At 39.8% G+C, this 21,832-nt stretch overlaps 1 protein-coding gene across 6 annotated transcripts in view; it reads right to left on the bottom strand.

The window, feature by feature from the left end:
- The window catches only part of VPS13C (vacuolar protein sorting 13 homolog C), a 396,337-nt gene that overhangs the window by 194,267 nt on the left and 180,238 nt on the right, over positions 1-21,832 (bottom strand). For all 6 annotated transcript variants that reach the window (XM_075857708.1, XM_075857702.1, XM_075857703.1 and 3 more), the window contains 8 exons: positions 10,869-11,029; positions 10,588-10,744; positions 8,816-8,895; positions 8,547-8,606; positions 7,443-7,593; positions 6,804-6,920; positions 3,814-3,917; positions 3,313-3,480 (listed from right to left, as the gene is read on the bottom strand). In XM_075857708.1, coding sequence (XP_075713823.1) covers positions 3,313-3,480; positions 3,814-3,917; positions 6,804-6,920; positions 7,443-7,593; positions 8,547-8,606; positions 8,816-8,895; positions 10,588-10,744; positions 10,869-11,029 — 998 coding nt within the window. The remainder of the gene's footprint in view (positions 1-3,312; positions 3,481-3,813; positions 3,918-6,803; positions 6,921-7,442; positions 7,594-8,546; positions 8,607-8,815; positions 8,896-10,587; positions 10,745-10,868; positions 11,030-21,832) is intronic.

The following is a 21,832-nucleotide window of genomic DNA, read 5'->3' as shown; positions in this document are numbered from 1 at the left end:
TGATGACATATTTTGCATCAGGGAAGGTCACCAGCAGTCCCTAGACAACTTTTTGTTATATATCAATCAAGTGAAGGAAGAACTGAAATTCACACTAAATTCAGACCGTAGAAGAATTTGCTTTCTGGACACAACCTTCATTATCCTTCATGACAGTGATCTTGCTACAGATATCTACTCTAAACCCACTGACAGAAATGGATTATTACATTATCAGAGTAATCATCCCAAAAACACCAGACATTCACTACCAAGATCACAATTTACAAGAATCTCTAGAATTGTATTCAATGAAAACACAAAAAAAAATAAAAAAAATCAGGCTACAATAAATGTCCAAGAAATTCGTACAGAGGGGATACCCAGAAATACTCTTAGAACAGGAACTTCAGAAAACACTATGATCCACAAGCAATATCAACATTCCGAACTCACTCAGATTAGACTACCATTTGTCCACACCTATCATCCTATAACTCCCAAAGTACAACAAATCATCCGCAAACATTGACCAGTACTGCACAAAGCTTACCCCCAAATAGAGGCATTTTCACACCCTGCTATGATGTGTTTGACGAGAACACCCAATATTCGTGACCACCTCATCAGAGCTGATGTAGGCAATCTTAAAAAAACAACAAGACAAACATTTCTCAAAACAAAAACGAACGGGCTCATTCCCCTGCCTACACTGCTCATGTTGTTCCATATAACCTATAGAGGAGGTCAATTAACATGAGATATTTTTAGAAAAATACAAAATATACTTTATTGTTACATATATTGAACAAACAGATTAAAATTGAATCATGCAGTGCAATACCAAGGTGTCTGTCAGGGCAAGAAGCATATGGAGATCGAAAAATATGATATATGACCACAAGGTATATGTCAAGATACATGCAAAATTGTTATTGTCAAAATCCCCATGCATGTATTGAAAGGAACCAGAGTCAAATATGAAAATATTATAAAAGATAACAGTTTCTCTGAATAGACCCCCTGGTAAATATGCTATTACAACAGAAGAGCAATCTGACAAAGTGGGGATGCAGACAATGTGAACCTACTAATATTATTGCTCCTGCACCGTGGAGACACCAAACCCGACGCGCTTTTAATATGATTAAAGGGGACACTTTTCAACATCCACACCGCAACAAAACTTTCCCTGTAAAAGGATACTTTACATGTGACTAATTTTGTAATCTATCTAATTAAATGTCCGTGTGGTCTAGCCTATGTAGGGGAAACATCCCAACATAATAAAAGATAGTCTATCTAGTCATAAATCCACAATCAGATATAAGAAAACATGGCTACCTCTACCAGACCATTTTAGGAAAATTAATCATCATTTATCACAACTGAGATTTTAAGTTATTGAACAGGTACCTAGACCTAGGAGATGGGGTAAACCACATACATTTGTTGAAAGAAAGAGAGTCCTTCTGGATACATACTTTGGAAATGTTAACACCCAAGGGCTTAAATAGGGAATATGACTTATTATGCCAATAAAAACTTATTGTCGTTTATTACGGAGCATCACTAATTACAATGTTTGTTTACTTCCTTTAGGCACACTAGAATTATACGATCCATTGTGCGACCAAATACAGTTACCATAAAACCGGTTCATTCTAAATAGTCCATCTGTTTTCCTTTCCGCACGCCCCCTTCCAACTATTCTTTTCCTCCGTATTTTCCCATTCTCCCACATCCCAGCTGCATCATTATCTGACACTGCGTCTGAACACACACACACACACACACACACACACAAACTTTACACATCTACAGAACATCAGATATTTAATTCTACCTTTGCATATTCTAAGGGGTTAAACGGCTGCGATCTGAATAAAAGTAGAGCAGATGCCCGGCTATTATCAGGGTCCCGAGCACCCGTGGGATTATTCCAATGTGCCATGAAAAGGTGAATGTATCAGAATAAGGCCTCTTAGTGACTGCCGTGAAAAGTCGTATTGGCGGTTACTAAGGGGTAAAGTGCATTTTTGCTTGCAATTTTGTTTTAGAAAACCAATAAATCTGGTATAACCAGTGGTTCCAGTATAAATGTAAAAAAAAAGTTGTTGCTTTTTCCTTTTTTGAAATCTCGATTTTGTCTGAAAAACACAACTTGAATACTGGATTTACCAAATCCAATATTAAAAGTATAAGTGAAAACAACAGATAGCCATCCCATCTTTTTTCTTCTATAAAGCTTCGGCTTCGTGGCCCAATCTACGGCGGGGGCGGCTTCGTGGCCCAATCTACGGCGGGGGCGGCTTCGTGGCCCAATCTACGGCGGGGGCGGCTTCGTGGCCCAATCTACGGCGGGGGCGGCTTCGTGGCCCAATCTACGGCGGGGGCGGCTTCGTGGCCCAATCTACGGCGGGGGCGGCTTCGTGGCCCAATCTACGGCGGGGGCGGCTTCGTGGCCCAATCTACGGCGGGGGCGGCTTCGTGGCCCAATCTACGGCGGGGGCGGCTTCGTGGCCCAATCTACGGCGGGGGCGGCTTCGTGGCCCAATCTACGGCGGGGGCGGCTTCGTGGCCCAATCTACGGCGGGGGCGGCTTCGTGGCCCAATCTACGGCGGGGGCGGCTTCGTGGCCCAATCTACGGCGGGGGCGACGGCGGGGGCGGCTTCGTGGCCCAATCTACGGAGGGGCACTATCAACAAGGGGGGCTCTGTATGTCACAATCTACGGAGGGGCACTAACTACAAGGGGGGGCTATGTGTTGCACCCAGGGGAGGGGGGGGCAGTCAAAAGTTTGCTATGGGGCCCAGTCTTTCCTAGTTACACCCCTGCTCACAGAAGTACCTGCTAAGCAAAGGATGACAAGCTTGAAGGCTATGTAAACCTTTGAAGTGCTGACGGATTAAAACCCAACTCAATCCAATTTTGATTAAAAAAATAAATGCCTTGAACTTGTGAAATTAAAGGGCTTGCCTCTTAAAGACGACCACTTTTCATATATGCCCTATTAGGGCATATGCACATCATAAAGAGGTTCCCCTGCTTACGACCCAACCTTTATGTGCCAGAACAAAGAGCCGCTCTGGACAAGCGGCTCCTATTTTGGCAGACTCTAGACGTCCTTGTATTACAGAAATTGCCATTAATTTGAATGTCAGCCACGTAGCACTACAATTCCCGTTCAGCGAATTGCCTGGCTGGCCGCTGCTTCCCCTTGATAAAAATCAGCTGTTTGCCGGGGTCCTGGGATTGGGACAACCCCTTTTTAAGGACCAAGGATGCGCTCAATCATTTCTCTATTTAGATAGACTATATATCAGATTTACCATGAGTGATGCAAGGAATTTGTTCAGAAAAACTATCTTCATGCAGCCAACTCTCAGGGATACCTTCCCATCCACCTTGGACACGTCTTTGTAGGAATCTCCTTGAGTAGCATCTGGGTAGAGTGTCAAATCGAAGTTAAAAACTTCATCTTCCAGAATGCATACAGCCTGAAAAAAACAGCACAATTACAAAACTTATAGTGCAGGCAAATCGAATAACCAAATGACAAAATTATTGAGAGGGACATTTGGCAACGAATATGCAGTAGCTGTTATCTGTGCAATTCAGGAAAGCCATTCACATACATTTTTGGGATCATTGGATGCACTGCGTCTAAAAAGTCTATTCATCCCTTTACTATTACAGGATTGATATATTGGTGTATCTCCTACCTCAACATGTCAAGTATAAAATGTTGAATTACGAAAGAACAATGACTGAACTTGGACATGAAATAATGAAAATAGGAGTAGTAAATCGACCTTTCCAATAACAATCACCTTTTTATGAATGGTTTTTGGATTGACGTCATTGACAACAATATCCTTCAACCTAGCAAACACTTCTATCTGGCTGGATTCCAGGAAAACAGAGGAGTCTAGGCCTGGAAACAGGAGATTTGTTCAATTAAAGAAAAACAAACAATCATTCAGCTATAATTATAAATGGCAGCAATAATCCACAGTATTATATGATGGGAATAAAAAAAAAAAAACCTGCTAAATTTAACACACAGATTTAGCTGTTGAAAAATAATAGAAGACATTAATGAAAAGGCATGTAGTTCTAACTTTAGGTTTTTGGTGACTCACTTATATGAATTAGGTGATTCAGAGAAAGGCAGTAAAAGTCGTTTTTACTTTGTGTGCTGACAATATTATGGAAACATTAGGTTAAAGGGGTTTTTCAACTGATAAAAATTGATGGCCGACTTCCGGGACCCCCGCCGATTAGGGGTGTAGCGCTTGTACGAGTGCTGCTTCCCCTTCATTTCTACTTCCGCACTGTGAATCGTCGATATACATGTAGCGGCGATTCATCCTGAGGATAGGCCATCCATTTTTACTGGCTGGAAAACCCCTTTGACCTAATAGCATCACACAATTGAGTCCAGTCAATTTGAATGCAACATACTTGAACCCTCTTAAAGGGAAGGTGTTATGGATTTTTTTTTTTATCATATTGTTTTAATATGATATTAACATACATTTTATTTATTTGTGTTCTCATGTTCAACTTTTTAATGTGTTCTTGATTTTACTTCTCTATGGGGGGGCTGCCATTTATTTTTCATCTCTGTATGTGTCGATTAACGACACATACAGAGATGGAATACGGCACATACAACCCCATAGAGAATGCGAACGGGAGCCGGTCCATTCTCAGAAGCGTACGCCGTCTGTGTGGGAACGGCGCATGGGCCGCTCCCACACAGACCAAAACGAAGCTTGTTCGCAGAGCGAAATCCGGTGCCATTTTCATGTGGACCGGAAGCCACTGCCGGACAGTCAGATGACGACTTCCGGCCGCGGCTTCCGGCCATATGTTCAGGCGCAAGGAATAGGAGCGTAGACCAGCGGAGGCGGCAGGTAATTTATGTTCGTGTATGTGATGTGTCTATTATGTTCGTGTGATACGGTCTGCTGAGCCCTGTATCTAATCCTCCTACACTGTGCAGTCGCTCAGAAAATGGCAGCACACTGTGTAGAAGGTTTGAAGATTCAAACCCCTTCTCCTGGCACTAGCCAGAATAAGGGAGGGGGGGATTGTGTGAGGACACTAGAGCGAGTGTGTCCACCCAAAATTTGCAGCATAAATCAATGCGGTTGCTTTACCATATTGACCATGCTGCAATTTTGGGAACTGCTCCCTCTAGTACCCAGCACATGGAAATGTTATAAATTAGAATCCAATTTATAATATTTCCTGAACGCTTAAAAGACTATTTTAATATTAAATCCTACCAGGCTAACCAGGTAGGTAAACGCTAGATAAGGGTATCAATAGTGAGAAATATTCACATAAAGTTCAACTATTGTAGTAATGGCACATAATCCTAGCTAAAAATAAACTATCCCTACCTGGACGAATAGCAAAGTATGCATTCACACTGAATTGAGATCCGATACCTAGCAGAGTGTGCATTCATACTCAATAGCGACAAAGCAACACCTAAGACACAGTATTCACTCTGAATTGAGCAACAGCACATAGAAGTAGTGTATTTACACTCATAAATAACAGCACAGCATCTATAGCAATAGTGTGCATTCACAATTGACACACCTGGTGTCATATATATATTGGCTAGTCTAGCCGAAATTTTAAGGATTTCTTTTCCAGGCGGATTTTTCGATTAATGAATGGAGCGGCAGGTCACGCATGCGCACTGCCGCTCCATTCACTGTCTGTGGTACTGCCGGAGTTAGCAGACTACAGTTGACTTGAGGGAGAAAGCGGGCTATTTAGTTTTTATCAGCAAAGTTTTGTATCCCTATAGAAAATCATGCAGTTCCCATTTCTCACTGTAACAGAAGTACTTTTCTATATAGCTTTCTATATGGACAGTATGATGTTGAACCAGTCTGTTTGTGACCGCTTCCCACATTTATTTGGTTTTGCAGGAGATCTTAACCCGCAATGGTATCATAAAAAAGTACAAACCATATGGTTTTCTAAAGAAACTGTAGTGAAGGCAAATACCAGTAGTCCATATTCGTGCTAGAGAACATTCGCACAGATAGGGCTTGCCACACATAACAGAATTGCTGCAGAAAATGTCTGCAGCAATTCAGTTGAAAAACACAGACATTCCACTGCGGCAAAAATGCACCATTTCCTGCGTTTTTTTACATCAGAAAATGGTGCGTATTTTGCTGCGTTTTTGTCAATGCTGGTCATGGTGACATCTACACTGAATAACGCAGCAATTCAGTCCACAATCCGCAGCAGGAATTGACATGCTGCAGTCCGAAAAATATGCACCGCAGGTGTGTAGTGTGTAGATGAGATTTTTTAAATCTCATCCACTTTGCTGCTAGTGTATTCTGCTGCGTTTTTAAATGCAGCAATTCCACGGCGTGTGGATGAGCCCAAAGACTGTGTCTCTGCTTCCACCACAGGCATAAGATGCAAACCTTGGACATATGCTGAAGAAATAAGCAGCCTATTATTCCGATCAAGAAGCTTGCCGATGCTATCAATGTTGATTACAAATTTTGTAAAGTTTAAATCACTTTTAGTATAAAAAAAAAAAAAGAATAAAAAGAATGGCACTATTTCGAATGCGGTTTCATCTTACAGCAGTTATCAGATCATGTAAAGGTGGATAGCATTTAAAAATGTAAAAAAAAAAAAGTACATTGAAAAAATATTTGGCCTAATGATTTACCAATTATGACAATGAATTGTGCACCTATTTTATGAAGAAACGATAGTGGTTATTTTACAAGCCTGTATCAGATTGCTCACAGAAGGATTGCCAACATACCGAATATTTTGATTTCAGCGATATGATTGTTCTCATCCCACATATTCATACTGAAAGAAGCCAGCTTAACAAACAGTTTGAAGGCGATTAAGTCCTTCTCTTTGGAGGCTTTTGTTGCTTGAGGAAAAAAAATAAATGATAAATCAAATAAAAATCATAATTCTTTTTTAATAGCATGCGTCATAAGCATTTGTCCTCCACCTACACAGTTGGCATAAGGAGAGTCCTAATAGGAGATCTAGGTTTGCCCAGAAGAATCCATTATAAATTTAAACTATTAATCTGACAGACTAACACATGAAAAAAATAGTTAATTCGCACATTGACTTACACAGAACTTGGTGATTAAATGCTGTATGAGGCCGAAAAGAAATGACCGGTCATGAACCTCAAATTAAAAAGTCTTTAAATGGACATATTATAGTTTTGCCAAGCTAGCCAACAATCCTTTTTAACACTATAAAAAAACTTTAATCCATTGTTGAGTTTAAAGGTATACAACCCTACAGGCTGAAAGAGTTAAATAGGTTTTCACATTTAGATGTAGGACACGGCATGATAAAGTTTATTAAGGTTTATACGCCCCATCATGACATAAGCAGATTTACGCACTCAACCAATATTTATCTTGGGTTTTACCTTTCTTAACAAAAGTCCCTTTGTCCTGTTGCTTCTGTACAGAGGCAACCTCTGTCTTATCGGCAATGCTGGGAATGGCTGCTGTTATGAAGCTGATAGCAGATAGCAAAGCCTGAGAGTGGAGCAGGAGGTCCATGGATGAAAAGGTGACCTGGTGGAAACGAGGGGTTGTTTATACACATCTTCATAACCAATAGTTATCAAAAAGTGTAATGCAGGACTACGAGTATGCGGTGGAAAACTGAAGTCAGCAATACTTTCTCAAATCACATAGTGGTACAGAAAATCTATTAGTGTGTTACTTCTATTCTTTCCACATTGGAAATTACCATTGTAATCATGATAGAAAAAAATCCAAGCATGGAAAAGCATTATTACCCAGATATCACAAATGTGAAAAAATAAAATCCGAATAGAATTAGAATAAATTGAAAAAAATAAAATGAAATCCCATTATGGGCTGTAAGTCTAGAGGGGAGACATTCCATAAACAATGGTTCTACCTCTTGTATTTATTGTATTTCATACGTAAGAAAAAGAGAAATAATGTGTTTGTTCTTTTGTATTTAAATGTTGTAGCGATTTTGTTTTTTCTTTTTTAAATCTTCCCTGGAGGCAGCTATATTTGACATACAAACGTTCTTCTTGTATTGCCTCTGTAGTCCGTACAGCAGGGTGTATGCCCTTTATGGCAGCTGCAATGAATGGGAGATAAAGGACTCACATTCTACACAGTATAGCAGATATGTGAGCTACAGCAAACAAAAAATGTCAGCCTATTGTGTCTTCTATAGTGGCTAGTAAGAAAACTGGAATATTTCAAGATTCTCTTTACATGGATAATCACAAAAATATGTCTCTGATAAAAACTATTTAAATAATGTCATTTTCTGAAGATGCTTTAAAAACAGGAACATGTCACATCCCGAGTAAACTCAGCCTAAATCATCTTTAGGATGTCAATGAATGGCCTACATTCTTGCCTTACAACATTTTGGTGCCAATGCAATAAATAGTTTCGTGAATCCTTGTAGAACATGCACAAAAAAAAGGACATGAGTTGGTAGATTTATTTTTAGAAATTTTAGAGAATCAGCACTATACCTTTAACGTTTGTTCTGTGTGCTCAAAGGTAGTGTGAAAATTGGGGCCATTTTTGTTAGCCTAAAATAAAATAGGAGAGTGATAACAGCAAATTACGCACAATTACTCTGTTACAAACATAATGATGACAGTGTTCTTTGGATACCACCCTATGGATTTTTTAACATTCATCAAAGACCCGTCATTGGATTTATGTTCACGTGCCATTAGTACAAGAAGGGTCCGTAAACAGTTAGGCGCTTAGGTAATATGTCTGCAATAGCTCTTACCTTAATATATTCCACTTCTAACAGATCCAAGCCTTGTGTATCAGAAGTGCTGATTAAATGAAGAGGCTGTTTGAGGAGACCTGTGACATTAAAAGATTATGAACCCTCATTTTTTATTTTTAGATGAAACAAAAAGATATGTAGCAGTCTAGCCCTTTCAATGCTACACATTTTCATTTAATAGCCTCAAAAAAATAAAAATGCCTGTTAGAGAATCCTACTTTATGTGATTTAACAAAGTTAGGTACAGGAACACCAAAATGCAAAAGGCAGATCAACGTCAAACAATAATTTTTATAAAATGAACATGTCAAACTTATTTTTCTATAAGGCTGTATACACAATATTCTATTTTCTTGCAGCTACTTCTTCCAAAGATATAAATAAATGAAATTTGGAAAGCAACATCAATGTTTTGAGAAAATAAACCCAAACTAATAATAGCCAAAAGCCATCAGGACTTGTTATAAATGTTATTCCTTACATAAATGGACATCCCCTGATTCATGCTGCAAACGGAGTAAAACATAGTTAAATGGAGAAAGAGCTGCACACTGTCTGCTAGGCTCCCACCTTCACTACAGGGTAGAGCAAGGGTCGCACGTGGAATTTAGGAGCCTAGGGGACACAGAGCATTAACATTCTGCTCAGCGCACATCATGAACCAGGGGAGGTCTGTGCTGCCATTTTCTAGGAAAGAATTGCCTAATGACCTATTTTGAAGAATAAACATTTAGGCTAGCACTTCATGGCAACTTTTTGGGTGGCTATAAAAAAATGGATTATTACGACAGCCACGTGACCACAAATATGACCTACAGGGGAGAAGTCGCTCGACAATCACAAGAATTCTGACTTCTCAATAGGGAAACATCTATGTGACTTTCACTGAAAATCATTAATATAGTGTGTCCATCACCCAATCAAAAGTCACCGTGAAGCCCTAACCTAATAGTATGTACTGATTTTTTTTTTTTTAACTGGAGTCAGCGAAACCTGCAAAAGTCATCATTCAGCTTCTAAACGACTGACTATAAAACAGTAAAATGTAGGTTTCAAGGAGGGATTTTCTTATGCTGCTTATAGGGAGCTTCAAGGCATAACTATGATGAAAAAAATTATGTGATTTGCATGTGGCACTATTTATCGTGGAAACAAATTAACTTATTACTTGAGAGAGGACATCATAAGGACTTTTACTATGGAGAGCTTCTTTGAGCACACAGGCAGGAAAAGCAATAGAATAATTTCCTAATTGCTGCCATCATTGTTTGTGAGCAACTGAAATTCTAGCATTGGACATAGCCATGAAACTTAGTCCTTAAAAAGGAGGACTGGTCACGTCCTCTAGCATATAAATCCAGCCGGATAGTTCACTTGCGGCTGCATAACTGAGTGCAGCACTGGATTTAGTTTCCTGTTAGCTGCCCGCGTTCCCCTGTCGTTAGTTTCGGTGACCTGTAGGTCAAGTGGGCAGTCCTAGACACTGAGTGCTGAGACCCGCTAACTTGACAGTCTAATTTTACACGTCACCAAATCTAAACGGGACAAATTGTAGAGAAACGCGGGCGGCTAGCAGGAAAAGAAAAAAACAGAGCTGCAATCAGCGCTACAGCAGCTGGTAAGCGCTGCAGCTGTTTTTATACGTCAGAGGATGTGACAGGTCCTCCTTAAATAGGGTCAATTTATCCATTTATTTGTAATAAATATATTACTTATTGCTGAACATGGTCTTGGAAAATAAAATTGGTAATTTACAGTATGTAGCTTACCTGAAACATCATAGTAGTCTAAAGTTATTTTCTTAAGGTATGATACAACTCTGAGGTCATAGGTTTTAACACAGGCTTCAGTTCCCAGTTGCAGTATACTGAAAAGAAGTATAGTATTCTCCTGCTTCTCCTGCTGCTTAGTCAGTTCTAGAGTAACCTAGTTGGTAGAAGATTCAAGCAGATAAAACCATGATAATTTACGCAAAAATTCTGACCGCTTGCGTGATAAGAAAAAAAAAGAAAATATATGAAATGAATACTTTATTCTATTCTATACCTACTTCTTTTATTTCAAACTTGAGTTGAAGATCAGTGAGTTCTTCAGGGCTGGTTTCTCCAGTTGGAGTGGGTTTATCAGGTCCTGTAGCAATTTTCTGGATGGATTTAGTTTTAACAGGGGATGAAACATCAGCTCTTGTATCAAAGAATTCTTCATCAGAGTCTAAATGAAAACAACAAAAAGAAAAAACATTTTCTTGTAGTATTTTAAACTTAACCCCTTCAAGGACTGAGCCCGTTTTGGCCTTCAGGACGAAGCAGATTTTTCAAATCTGACATGTGTCACTTTATGTGGTAATAACTCCAGAATGCTTTTGCCTATCCAAGTGATTCTGAGATTCTTTTCTCGTGACATATTGTACTTTATGTAAGGGAAAAAATTTGTTCGATAAATTCAATATTTATTTGTAAAAAACACCAAGATTTAGAGAAAATTAGCAAAAATTTGCATTTTTCTAAATTTAAATGCATCTATTTGTAAAACAGATAGTAATACCACACAAAATACTTACCGTATTTTCCGGACTATAAGGCGCACATAAAATGTTGAGAATTTCTCAGAAATAGAAAGTGCGCCTTATAATCCGGTGCGCCTTATATATGAACCCGACAGTAAAGAGAGGGGTTCATACAGGATCCTTTACCTCTATCGTGGGCGGCAGGGGTCGGCGGCGGCATACCACAGCACACACCATGCTCCTCCCCCCCGTGCGCCTATGAATTTATTCTTCACTTGGGTTTTTACAGTATCCATAAATGGATTGAGCATTACGGCCACCGTAATCAGGAGCCACACTGAGTGATACTTACAGCTCTGTAGGATCCTTGCAATATATCTTTGCTTTAGCGTTAACTATACCCACTACCCCAAAAAATGCCTCCTGTTAAGAGACATGCTTATGATGCAGGTTTCAAGCTTAAAGCTATAAGTTATGCAGTAGAGCATGGAAATAGGGCAGCTGCAAGAGAATTCAACATTAATGAATCCATGGTGCGTAAGTGGAGAAAACAAGAAGATGACCTCCGCCAAGTAAAGAAGACCAAACTGAGTTTCCGAGGAAACAAAGCAAGGTGGCCACAGTTGGAGGACAAAATAGAACAGTGGGTTATGGAACAGAGAAACGCATGTAGAAGCGTCTCCACTGTCTCTATTAGACTCAAAGCCACTGCTTTAGCACGTGACATGGAGATCAAGGACTTTCGAGGAGGTCCTTCATGGTGCTTTCGTTTCATGCAAAGGCGTCATCTCTCCATTCGCACCAGAACTACTGTGTGCCAGCAATTACCAAAGGATTATGAAGAGAAGCTGGCCATTTTCCGCACCTACTGCATAACCAAGATAAATGAAAAGAATATCCAGCCAGAACACATTATTAACATGGATGAGGTTCCCCTCACTTTCGATATCCCCGTAAACCGTACTGTTGAGAAAACAGGGACCAGTACGATATCTATACGTACCACAGGAAATGAGAAGTCATCTTTCACTGTAGTTCTCGCTTGTCAGGCTAATGGCCAGAAACTACCACCCATGGTAATTTTCAAGAGGAAGACTTTGCCTAAAGAAAATTTTCCTGCTGGTGTCATCATTAAGGCTAACCCAAAGGGCTGGATGGATGAGGAGAAGATGAGTGAGTGGCTGAGGGAGGTCTACGTCAAGAGACCGGGTGGCTTTTTTCACAAATCCCCATCCCTATTGGTCTGTGACTCGATGCGCGCCCACTTGACCGATACTGTCAAAGCCCAAGTGAAGAAAACTAATTCGGAGCTTGCTGTCATCCCTGGTGGATTAACCAAAGAGCTCCAGCCGCTAGATATCAGCATCAACAGGTCATTTAAAGTTAAATTGCGAGCTGCATGGGAGCATTGGATGACAGAAGGTGACCACACATTCACCAAAACAGGGAGGCAACGCCGTGCGAGTTATGCCACTATGTGCCAGTGGATCGTGGATGCCTGGAAGAATGTATCAGTCTCCAGTGTCATCCGAGCTTTCAGGAAGGCTGGAATCACCACTGAAGAGCCTAGCAGCAGCAACGAAACCGACTCGGATAATGAAGAGGAGGACCCCATGCTTGATGCCGAAATCGCCCAACTGTTCAACTCCGACACTGAAGATGACGGATTTGATGGATTTCTGGTGGAGGAATGAACTGAAAAAGTACGGTAAGGGTATGTGCACACACACTAATTACGTCCGTAATTGACGGACGTATTTCGGCCGCAAGTCCCGGACCGAACACAGTGCAAGGAGCCGGGCTCCTAGCATCATACTTATGTACGACGCTAGGAGTCCCTGCCTTGCTGCAGGACAACTGTCCCGTAGTATAATCATGTTTACAGTACGGGACAGTTGTCCTGCAGCGAGGCAGGGACTCCTAGCGTCGTACATAAGTATGATGCTAGGAGCCCGGCTCCTTGCACTGTTCGGTCCGGGACTTGCGGCCGAAATACGTCCGTCAATTACGGACGTAATTAGTGTGTGTGCACATACCCTTAACGTTTTGATTTGCAATTACAGCTGAACCAGTTGCAAGTTATTGTTAAAAAGTGTAATAAATTTTGACTTGCAGTCTGAGCAATGGTTTATTTAACGGTAATGTGCTGCGCCTTATAATCCAGTGCGCCTTATATATGAAACATGATTGCTTACAAGGCGCTCATAGAAAGTGCGCCTTATAATCCGGTGCGCCTTATAGTCCGGAAAATACGGTACTATTTTATATTTCCCATATGTCTACTTTATGTTTGCATAGTTTTTTGAACATTCTTTTATTTTTCTAGGACGTTACAAGGCTTAGAACTTTAGTAGAAATAACTCATATTTTCAAGAAAATTTCAAAAGCCTATTTTTTCAGGGATCAGTTCAGTTCTGAAGTGGCTTTGAGGGCCTTATATATTAGAAAGTCCCCATAAATCACCACATTTTGAAAACTGCACCCCTCAAAGTATCCAAAACAGCATTCAGAAAGTGTTTCAACCCTTTAGGCGTTTCACAGGAATTAAAGCAAAGTAGAGGTGTACTTTACAAATGTCATTTATTTTTTTCGAAAATTAATTTGTAATACATTTTTTTCTGTACCACAGAAGGTTTTACCAGAGAAACGCAACTCAATATTTATTGCCCAGATTCTGCAGTTTTTAGAAATATCCCACATGTGGTTCTAGTGCGGTACTGGACTAAAACACCGGCCTCAGAAGCAAAGGAGCAACTAGTGGATTTTGGGGCCTCCTTTTTTTAGAATCTATTTTAGGTACCATGTCAGGTTTGAATAGGTCTTGTGGTACCAAAACAGTAAAGACCCCCCAAAAGTGACCCCATTTTGGAAACTATACCCCTCAAGGAATTTATCTATGGGTATAGTTAGCATTTTGAACCCACAGTTTTTTTGCTAAATTTATTTGAATTAGTATGTGAAGATGAAAATCTACTTTTTTTGTGAAAAAACATAAAAATTGTAAATATTTACAATGAATAAAGTAGAAAAAACTCCCCAACATATGTAAAGCCATTTCCTACGATTATAGCAATACCCCATATGTGGTAATAAACTGCTGTTTGGACCCACAGCAGGCCTCAGAAGGGAAGGAGCACCATTTGGATTTTGGATTTCTGATTTTGCTGGAATAGTTTTCAGTGCCGTGTCACGTTTGCAATGCACTGGAGGGATGAAAACCGTGGAAACCCCCCAATAGTGACCCCATTTTGGAAACTACACCCCCTCAAGGAATTTTTCTAGGGGTAAAGTTAGCATTTTGACCCCACAGTTGTTTTGCTGAAGTCAATGGAATTAGTCTGTAAAGGTAAAAATCGAATTTTTACAAGGAATAAAGGAGAAAAAGCACCCCAACATTTGTAAAACAATTTCTCCTGATTACGTAAATACCCCATATGTGGTAATAAACTGCTGTTTGGACCCACACCGGGGCTTAGAAGGGAAGGGGCACCATTTGGCTTTTGGAGCTCAAATTTAGCTGGAATAGTTTTTGGGTGTCATGTCGAATTTGCAAAGCCCCTGAGGTACTAAAACAGTGGAAACCTCCCAAAAGTAACCCCATTTGGGAAACTACACCACTTAAGGAATCTATCTAGGGGTATAGTGAGCATTTAGGCCCCACATGTCTTTTGCAGTATTTATTAGAATTGGGCCGTGAAAATTAATATCAACATTATTTCCACTAAAATGTTGAATTTTCTCAATTTCACAAAGGATAAAGGAGAAAATGCACCCCAACATTTGTAAAGCAATTTCTCCCGAGTACGGCAATACCTCACATGTGGTCATAAATGTTTTTTCATTAGAAAATAAATTAACCCTTTCCGGACTGATCCATGTTTTGCTTTTTCTTTTTTGTTTTTCCTCCCCGCTTTCCGAGAGCCACAACGTCTTTATTTTTCCGTCAATAGAGCGGTGTGGGGGCTTATTTTTTGCGGGACGAGCTGTAGTTTTTATTGGTACCATTTTTTGGTACATAAGACTTTCATCACTTATTAAATTTTTTGGTACAGCGAAGGTGACCAAAAAACTGCGATTTTGCCATTTAAAATTCTTTATTTTTCACGGCGTTCACCATGCGAGTTCAATAATGCTATATTCTAATAGCTTGGACTTTTACAGACGCAGCGATACCAATTTTGTGTATTTTTTTTACATTACTTTAGAGAAAAAATATGAAAAGGGTTTATTTTTGGACTTTAAATATTTATTTAATTTTTTCCACTAATAATAACCATTTACTTTTGTTTTTACATATTTTATTAGTCCCCCTGGGAGACTTGAACCAGCAATCGTTAGATCACTGGTAGAATACACTGCAATACTAATGTATTGCAGTATATTGTGATTTTTACAGGCTCCTGTAACAGCGCGATCGCTGTTTCTGTCCGTTAGTCCCGGGTATCAGCTGTAATACACAGCTGACACCCGCAGCGTATGGCGCGGGCTCAGCGCATGAGACGCTCCATATATCACCCCCCACACCACGACATGCTATTAAGTCATGGTGCGCGAAGGGTTTAATGCGCAGCCGATGGTGGAAAGTGAAAATTACAATTTTCCACTGATGTGCCATTTTAGTGCACTATATGTTGTGCCCAGTTTGTGCCACAAATACCACAAATAAAATATTAACAGGGCTCTCCCGGGTATGGCGATGCCATATCGGTGGACGTAAACGGCTGTTTGGGCACGCTGTAGGGCTCAGAAGGGAGGGACGCCATTTGGCTTTTGTAGCGCAGATTTTGCTTGGTAGTAGCTCTGGCGTTTTGCTGGTATTTCAGTTTATAATGTGGGGGCAAATGTAGGTTGGGCAGAGTACATTAGGGCATAATAAGAGGGTATAATAATGGGGTAAATAAATAATAATCCGCAGATATGTGGCCAGTGTTGCACTTATATTATAAATGGCGCCCGATCTTATCCGCTTTTGGAACGCTCTGCACATTTTGCATCGCCATATTCTGGGAGCTGGAACTTTTTTTATTTTTTCACCACCGGAGCTGCGTGAGGGCTTATTTGTTGCGGGACAATCTGTAATTTTCATTGGTACCATTTTGGGGTGCATGCGATTTTGTTGATCACTTTTTATTCCATTTTTCGGCAAGCAAGGTGACCAAATACCATCAAATCTGACAATGATTTTTATTTATTTTTTTACAGAGTTCACCCTGGGCTATAAATGACCGTTATATTTTATTCTGCGGGTCGCTACGATTACGGCGATACCATATGTACAGGGTGGGCCATTTATATGGATACACCTAAATAAAATGGGAATGGTTGGTGATATTAACTTCCTGTTTGTGGCACATTAGTATATGGGAGGGGGAAAACTTTTCAAGCTGGGTGTTGACCATGGCGGCCATTTTGAAGTTGGCCATTTTGTATCCAACCCAGTTTTTTCAATGGGAAGAGGGTCATGTGACACATCAAACTTATTGAGAATTTCACAAGAAAAACAATGGTGTGCTTGGTTTTAACGTTACTTTATTCTTTCATGAGTTATTTACAAGTTTCTGACCACTTATAAAATGTGTTCAAAGTGCTGCCCATTGTGTTGGATTGTCAATGCAACCCTCTTCTCCCACTCTTCACACACTGATAGCAACACCGCAGAAGAAATGCCTCCCGATCTGACCCCATTAGACTTTTATCTTTGGGGTCATCTGAAGGCAATTGTCTATGCTGTGAAGATACGAGATGTGCAGCAACTGAAACGACGGATACTGGAAGCCTGTGCTAGCATTTCTTCTGCGGTGTTGCTATCAGTGTGTGAAGAGTGGGAGAAGAGGGTTGCATTGACAATCCAACACAATGGGCAGCACTTTGAACACATTTTATAAGTGGTCAGAAACTTGTAAATAACTCATGAAAGAATAAAGTAACGTTAAAACCAAGCACACCATTGTTTTTCTTGTGAAATTCTCGATAAGTTTGATGTGTCACATGACCCTCTTCCCATTGAAAAAACTGAAGTTGGATACAAAATGTCTGACTTCAAAATGGCCGCCATGGTCAACACCCAGCTTGAAAAGTTTCCCCCCTCCCATATACTAATGTGCCACAAACAGGAAGTTAATATCACCAATCATTCCCATTTTATTTAGGTGTATCCATATAAATGGCCCACCCTGTATATAGGTTTTTTAATGTTTTGCAGCGTTTGCGCAATAAAATAACTTATTTAGAAAATAATTTATTTTCTGTGTCACCATATTCTGAGAGCTGTAACTTTTTTATTTTTCAGTCAAAAAAGCTGTGTAAGGGCTTGTTTTTTGCGGGACGGGTTGTAGTTTGTATCGGTACAATTTTGGCGTACATGCGACTTTTTGATCACTTTTTATTGTATATTTTGGGAGGCCTGGTGACCAAAAAATAGTGATTCTCGCTTTGTTTTTCATTTATTTTTTTGCGGTGTTCACCGTGCAGGAAAAATAATATTATAGTTTTATAGTTGGGGTCGTTACGAACGCGGTGATACCAAATGTGTACTTTTTTTTTACGTGTTCATTTTTTTTCCTATAATAAAAGACTTATTATAGGAAAAAAAGCAGTTCATGTTTATGTCACTTCTAACTTTTATTTTTACACTTTTTTTAAAACATTTTTATTCTTTTTATTACTTTTTTCACTTGTCCCACTAGGGGACACTTAGACTTGCAGCTCTGATCGCTGCTGGAACACATTACACTACACACGTAGTGTAATGCATTCCAACTGTCAGTGTGACGTAACAGTCACACTGACCGGAAGCCTACGACGACCACCCTCCGGGTGGTCCTCATAGGCTTCTGTACATGGCAACCCGGAAGCCACTGTCTGGAGTCCGGTTGCCATGGGTGCGATCGCCAGCCCCCGTGATTTCACATGGGGGCTGCTGATCGGCGCTAAACACCTTAATTGTGGCGTTCAAATCGAACGCTGCAATTAAGGGGTTAACTGCCGAAATCAGCGGCGATAGGCCGCTGATCGGCAACGGGGAATGCAGGACAGACGCCCTGCACAGTTAACCGCCGCTGCGGTGTAGCGCCGCGCGGCGGTTAACTGTCAAAGCACAGACGTAACTGCACGTCAAGGTGCGCAAACTTACTGCACACATTGACGTACAGTTACTTCAAGGTGTGGGAAGGGGTTAAAGGCTATGCACACCTTTGAGGGTATATATTTTGTTGTTTATGTGATCCATATATGTGGGGTTAGTGACTGCCTCCATTTTTGTTCTTGCACTCCTCCCATTCTGCCCTGGGTGATTTTAATTAGTTCAATGCTGGATCCTACCATCCCCGGGTATATATGTAGGCTTAGTCCCAGTTCTGGGTGTGTGTACAGAGTAATTTCCCACCTTACAGAGGTCGCCTTGTCATGGCAGGGGGGCAAACACTTTTTGATCAAAATGTGCACTAAGAACCTCCCTACTATAAGTAGATTTAGCTTTAGTGCATATTTATTTATATTTAGTGGTTTAGGTGGCAGTGTCGCAGTATGCGGTCGCCATTCTTTTTCTGATATATATATATATAATTTTATTTTTTTGTAAATAGATTAGTTAGTGCATTTAGTGTAACTTTGTAAATAGTTTTTAGTAGAAATAGTTTTACTTTGGAGATACAGATGTTCAGTATTTTCTATACAGAACAGCTGGATTGTTTACTTTACACTGAATAAGTCAGTCCCGCAGACTTGACGGATTCAATGTCAGCGGGTCCTGCCGGTCAGATCCACCGGTTATCGATCACATAGAAGTTATGAAGATGTGATCGTTTACAGGTGGATCCTACGTGTCAGAGACACGCAGGACCCACCGACACTGAACCAGTCAGGTTCACGGGACTGACAGATTCAGTGTAAAGCGAACTATACAACTGTTCTGTATAGAGAATACAGAGAAACTGTACCTCCAAAAGAAAAAATAATTTTTTATAAAAACTATTTACAAAGTTACACTAATCACACTGACTAATCTTATTTATTAAAAAGAAAAAAAAATGCCCTCAGAGGTGTACATAGCCTTTAAACCATTAGTGACTGCCAATATGCCTTTTCACGGCGGCCACTAATGGGCTTTATTCTGATGCATAAGCCTTTTTACGGCGCTGCATCAGAATAAACAGAGCAGGGAGCCGTTAAATCTCCCTGCTCTCAGCTACCAGATGTAGCTGAGGGCTGGGGGCATCCCTGCTCGAACAGGTGAGATCGATATAAGTATCCATCTCACCCATTTAACCCCTCAGATGCAGTGCTCAATAGCGAGCACCGCATCGGAGTGGTTTTGGAGAGAGGGAGGGAGTTCCCTCTCATCTCATTGACACCCGGCGATAAGATCGCTGAGTGTCTGTGTCTCCAATGGCAGCTGTGGGCCTAATAAAGGCCCCCAGGTCTGCCTGTAGTGAATGCCTGCTAGGTGATGCCGGAGGCATGACCTAGCAGATGCCTGTCCGTTTTAAACGGACAGGCAGTAATACACTGCAATACAAAAGTATTGCAGTGTATTATAATAGCGATCGGAGGATCGCATATTAAAGTCCCCTAGTGGGACTAGTAAAAAAGTAAAAAAAAAAGTTTAATAATGTTAATAAAAAAAATGTGATAAAAAAAATGAATAACCCACTTTTTTCCCTTACAAACTGCTTTACTATTGAAAAAAAACAAAATGAAGCAAAAAAGTTACACATATTTGGTATCGCCACGTCCGTAACGACCCTGACTATAAAGCTATTACATTATTTAACCCGCACGGTGAACGGCATCAAAAAAATCAAATAAACAATGGAAAAATTGTTTTCTGTGAATCCTGACTTACAAAAAAATTTGCTAAAAAGTGATCAAAAAGTCGCATCTACTCCAAACTGGTACCAATAAAAACTACAAGTCTTCCCGCAAAAAAAAGCCCTCATACAACCGCATCGGCGGAACAATAAAAAAAGTTATGGCTCTTCAAACATGGAGACACAAAAACAAATAAACTTGAAAAAAGCGTTTTTACGGTGTAAAAGTAGTAAAACATACAAAAACAAATTTGGTATCGTTGCAACCGTAACAACCCACTGAATAAAGTTATTGTTATTTATACCACACGGTAAACGGCGTAGATTAAGGTCGCAAAAAAGGGTGGCGAAATTTCAGGTTTTTTTCTATTCCCCCCCAAAAAAAAGTTAATAAAAGTTAATCAATAAAATCTATGTACCTCAAAATGGTGCTATTAAAAAATACAACTTGTCCCGCAAAAAACAAGACCTTATACAGCTATGTCGACGCAAAAAAAAAAAAAAAGTTATAGCTCTTGGAATGAGACGATGGAAAAACGTAAAAAATGGCCTGGTCATTCAGGTTTAAAATAGGCTGGTCATTAAGGGGTTAAAGGATATATACAGCTTTGACGACTGTTTTACTAAAACAGGCCATTTATTGATTTTTCATTTTTCACTCCCCGCCTTCCATGAGCCATAACTCTTATTTTTCTGTCAATTGAGTGGTGTAAGCGCTTATTTTTTGCGGGAGGAGTTGTAGTTTCTATTCGTAGCATTTAAAGTACCTTGTAACGTGATGGGAAACTTAAAAAAAATATATGATTTGCGGGCTGAAATGGGAAAAAAAACTGATTCCTCCATTGTTTTTTGTGTTTCATTTTTACGGCTTTCACCATGCGGTAAAAATGACAACTTAACTTTATTCTGTGGCTCAATACGATTACGGGGATACCAAATTTTTATAGTTTCTTTTTATATTTTACTACTTTAAAAAAAACAAACAAAAAAAAACACTTTGTTAAAAAAAAAAAATTTTTAGCTTCACCACATTCTGAGAGCCATAACATTCTTATTTTTCCGTGGATTGAGCGGTGTGAGGGCTCATTTTTTGTGGGACGAACTGTAGTTTTTATCGGTACCATTTTTTGGTACATACAGTTTTTGGATCACTTTTTAATTACGTTTATTTTAGAGCGAAGTTGAGCAAAAAACAGAGATTGTCATTTTAAAAGTTTTATATTTTACGGCGCTCACCGTGCGTGTTAAATAACACTATATTGTAATCGTCCAGACTTTTTTACATTAATGTAGAGGAAAAATAGGAAAAGGTTGTTTTTTTTTAATATATATATATATATATATATATATATATATATATATATATATATATATATATATATATATATATATTATTTTTTTGGGAACATTAAAAAAAACTCTGTTTTTTACTTTTTTTTTTATTAGTCCCTCTAGGGGACATGAACAAGGATCGCTTGCATGATATACTGCAATACTAATGTATTGCAGTATATCGTGATACTGACAGAGTACAAAGATGGCGGACCTGGGGGCATTCATCAGGCCCCCAGGCTGCCATAACAACCATTGTCACCCATCTTGATCGCGTCCGGTGACGCGATGGATGGGGGCGCCCCCTCATTCAATTGACAACGGCATTTAAGGTGTTAAACTGATCTTTGATTCCGGCTGTTGCAGTGA

The sequence above is a fragment of the Rhinoderma darwinii genome, chromosome 3 (assembly GCF_050947455.1).
Source record: "Rhinoderma darwinii isolate aRhiDar2 chromosome 3, aRhiDar2.hap1, whole genome shotgun sequence".
Classification (NCBI taxonomy): domain Eukaryota; kingdom Metazoa; phylum Chordata; class Amphibia; order Anura; family Rhinodermatidae; genus Rhinoderma; species Rhinoderma darwinii.
This window is presented reverse-complemented; position numbering and strand designations above follow the sequence as displayed.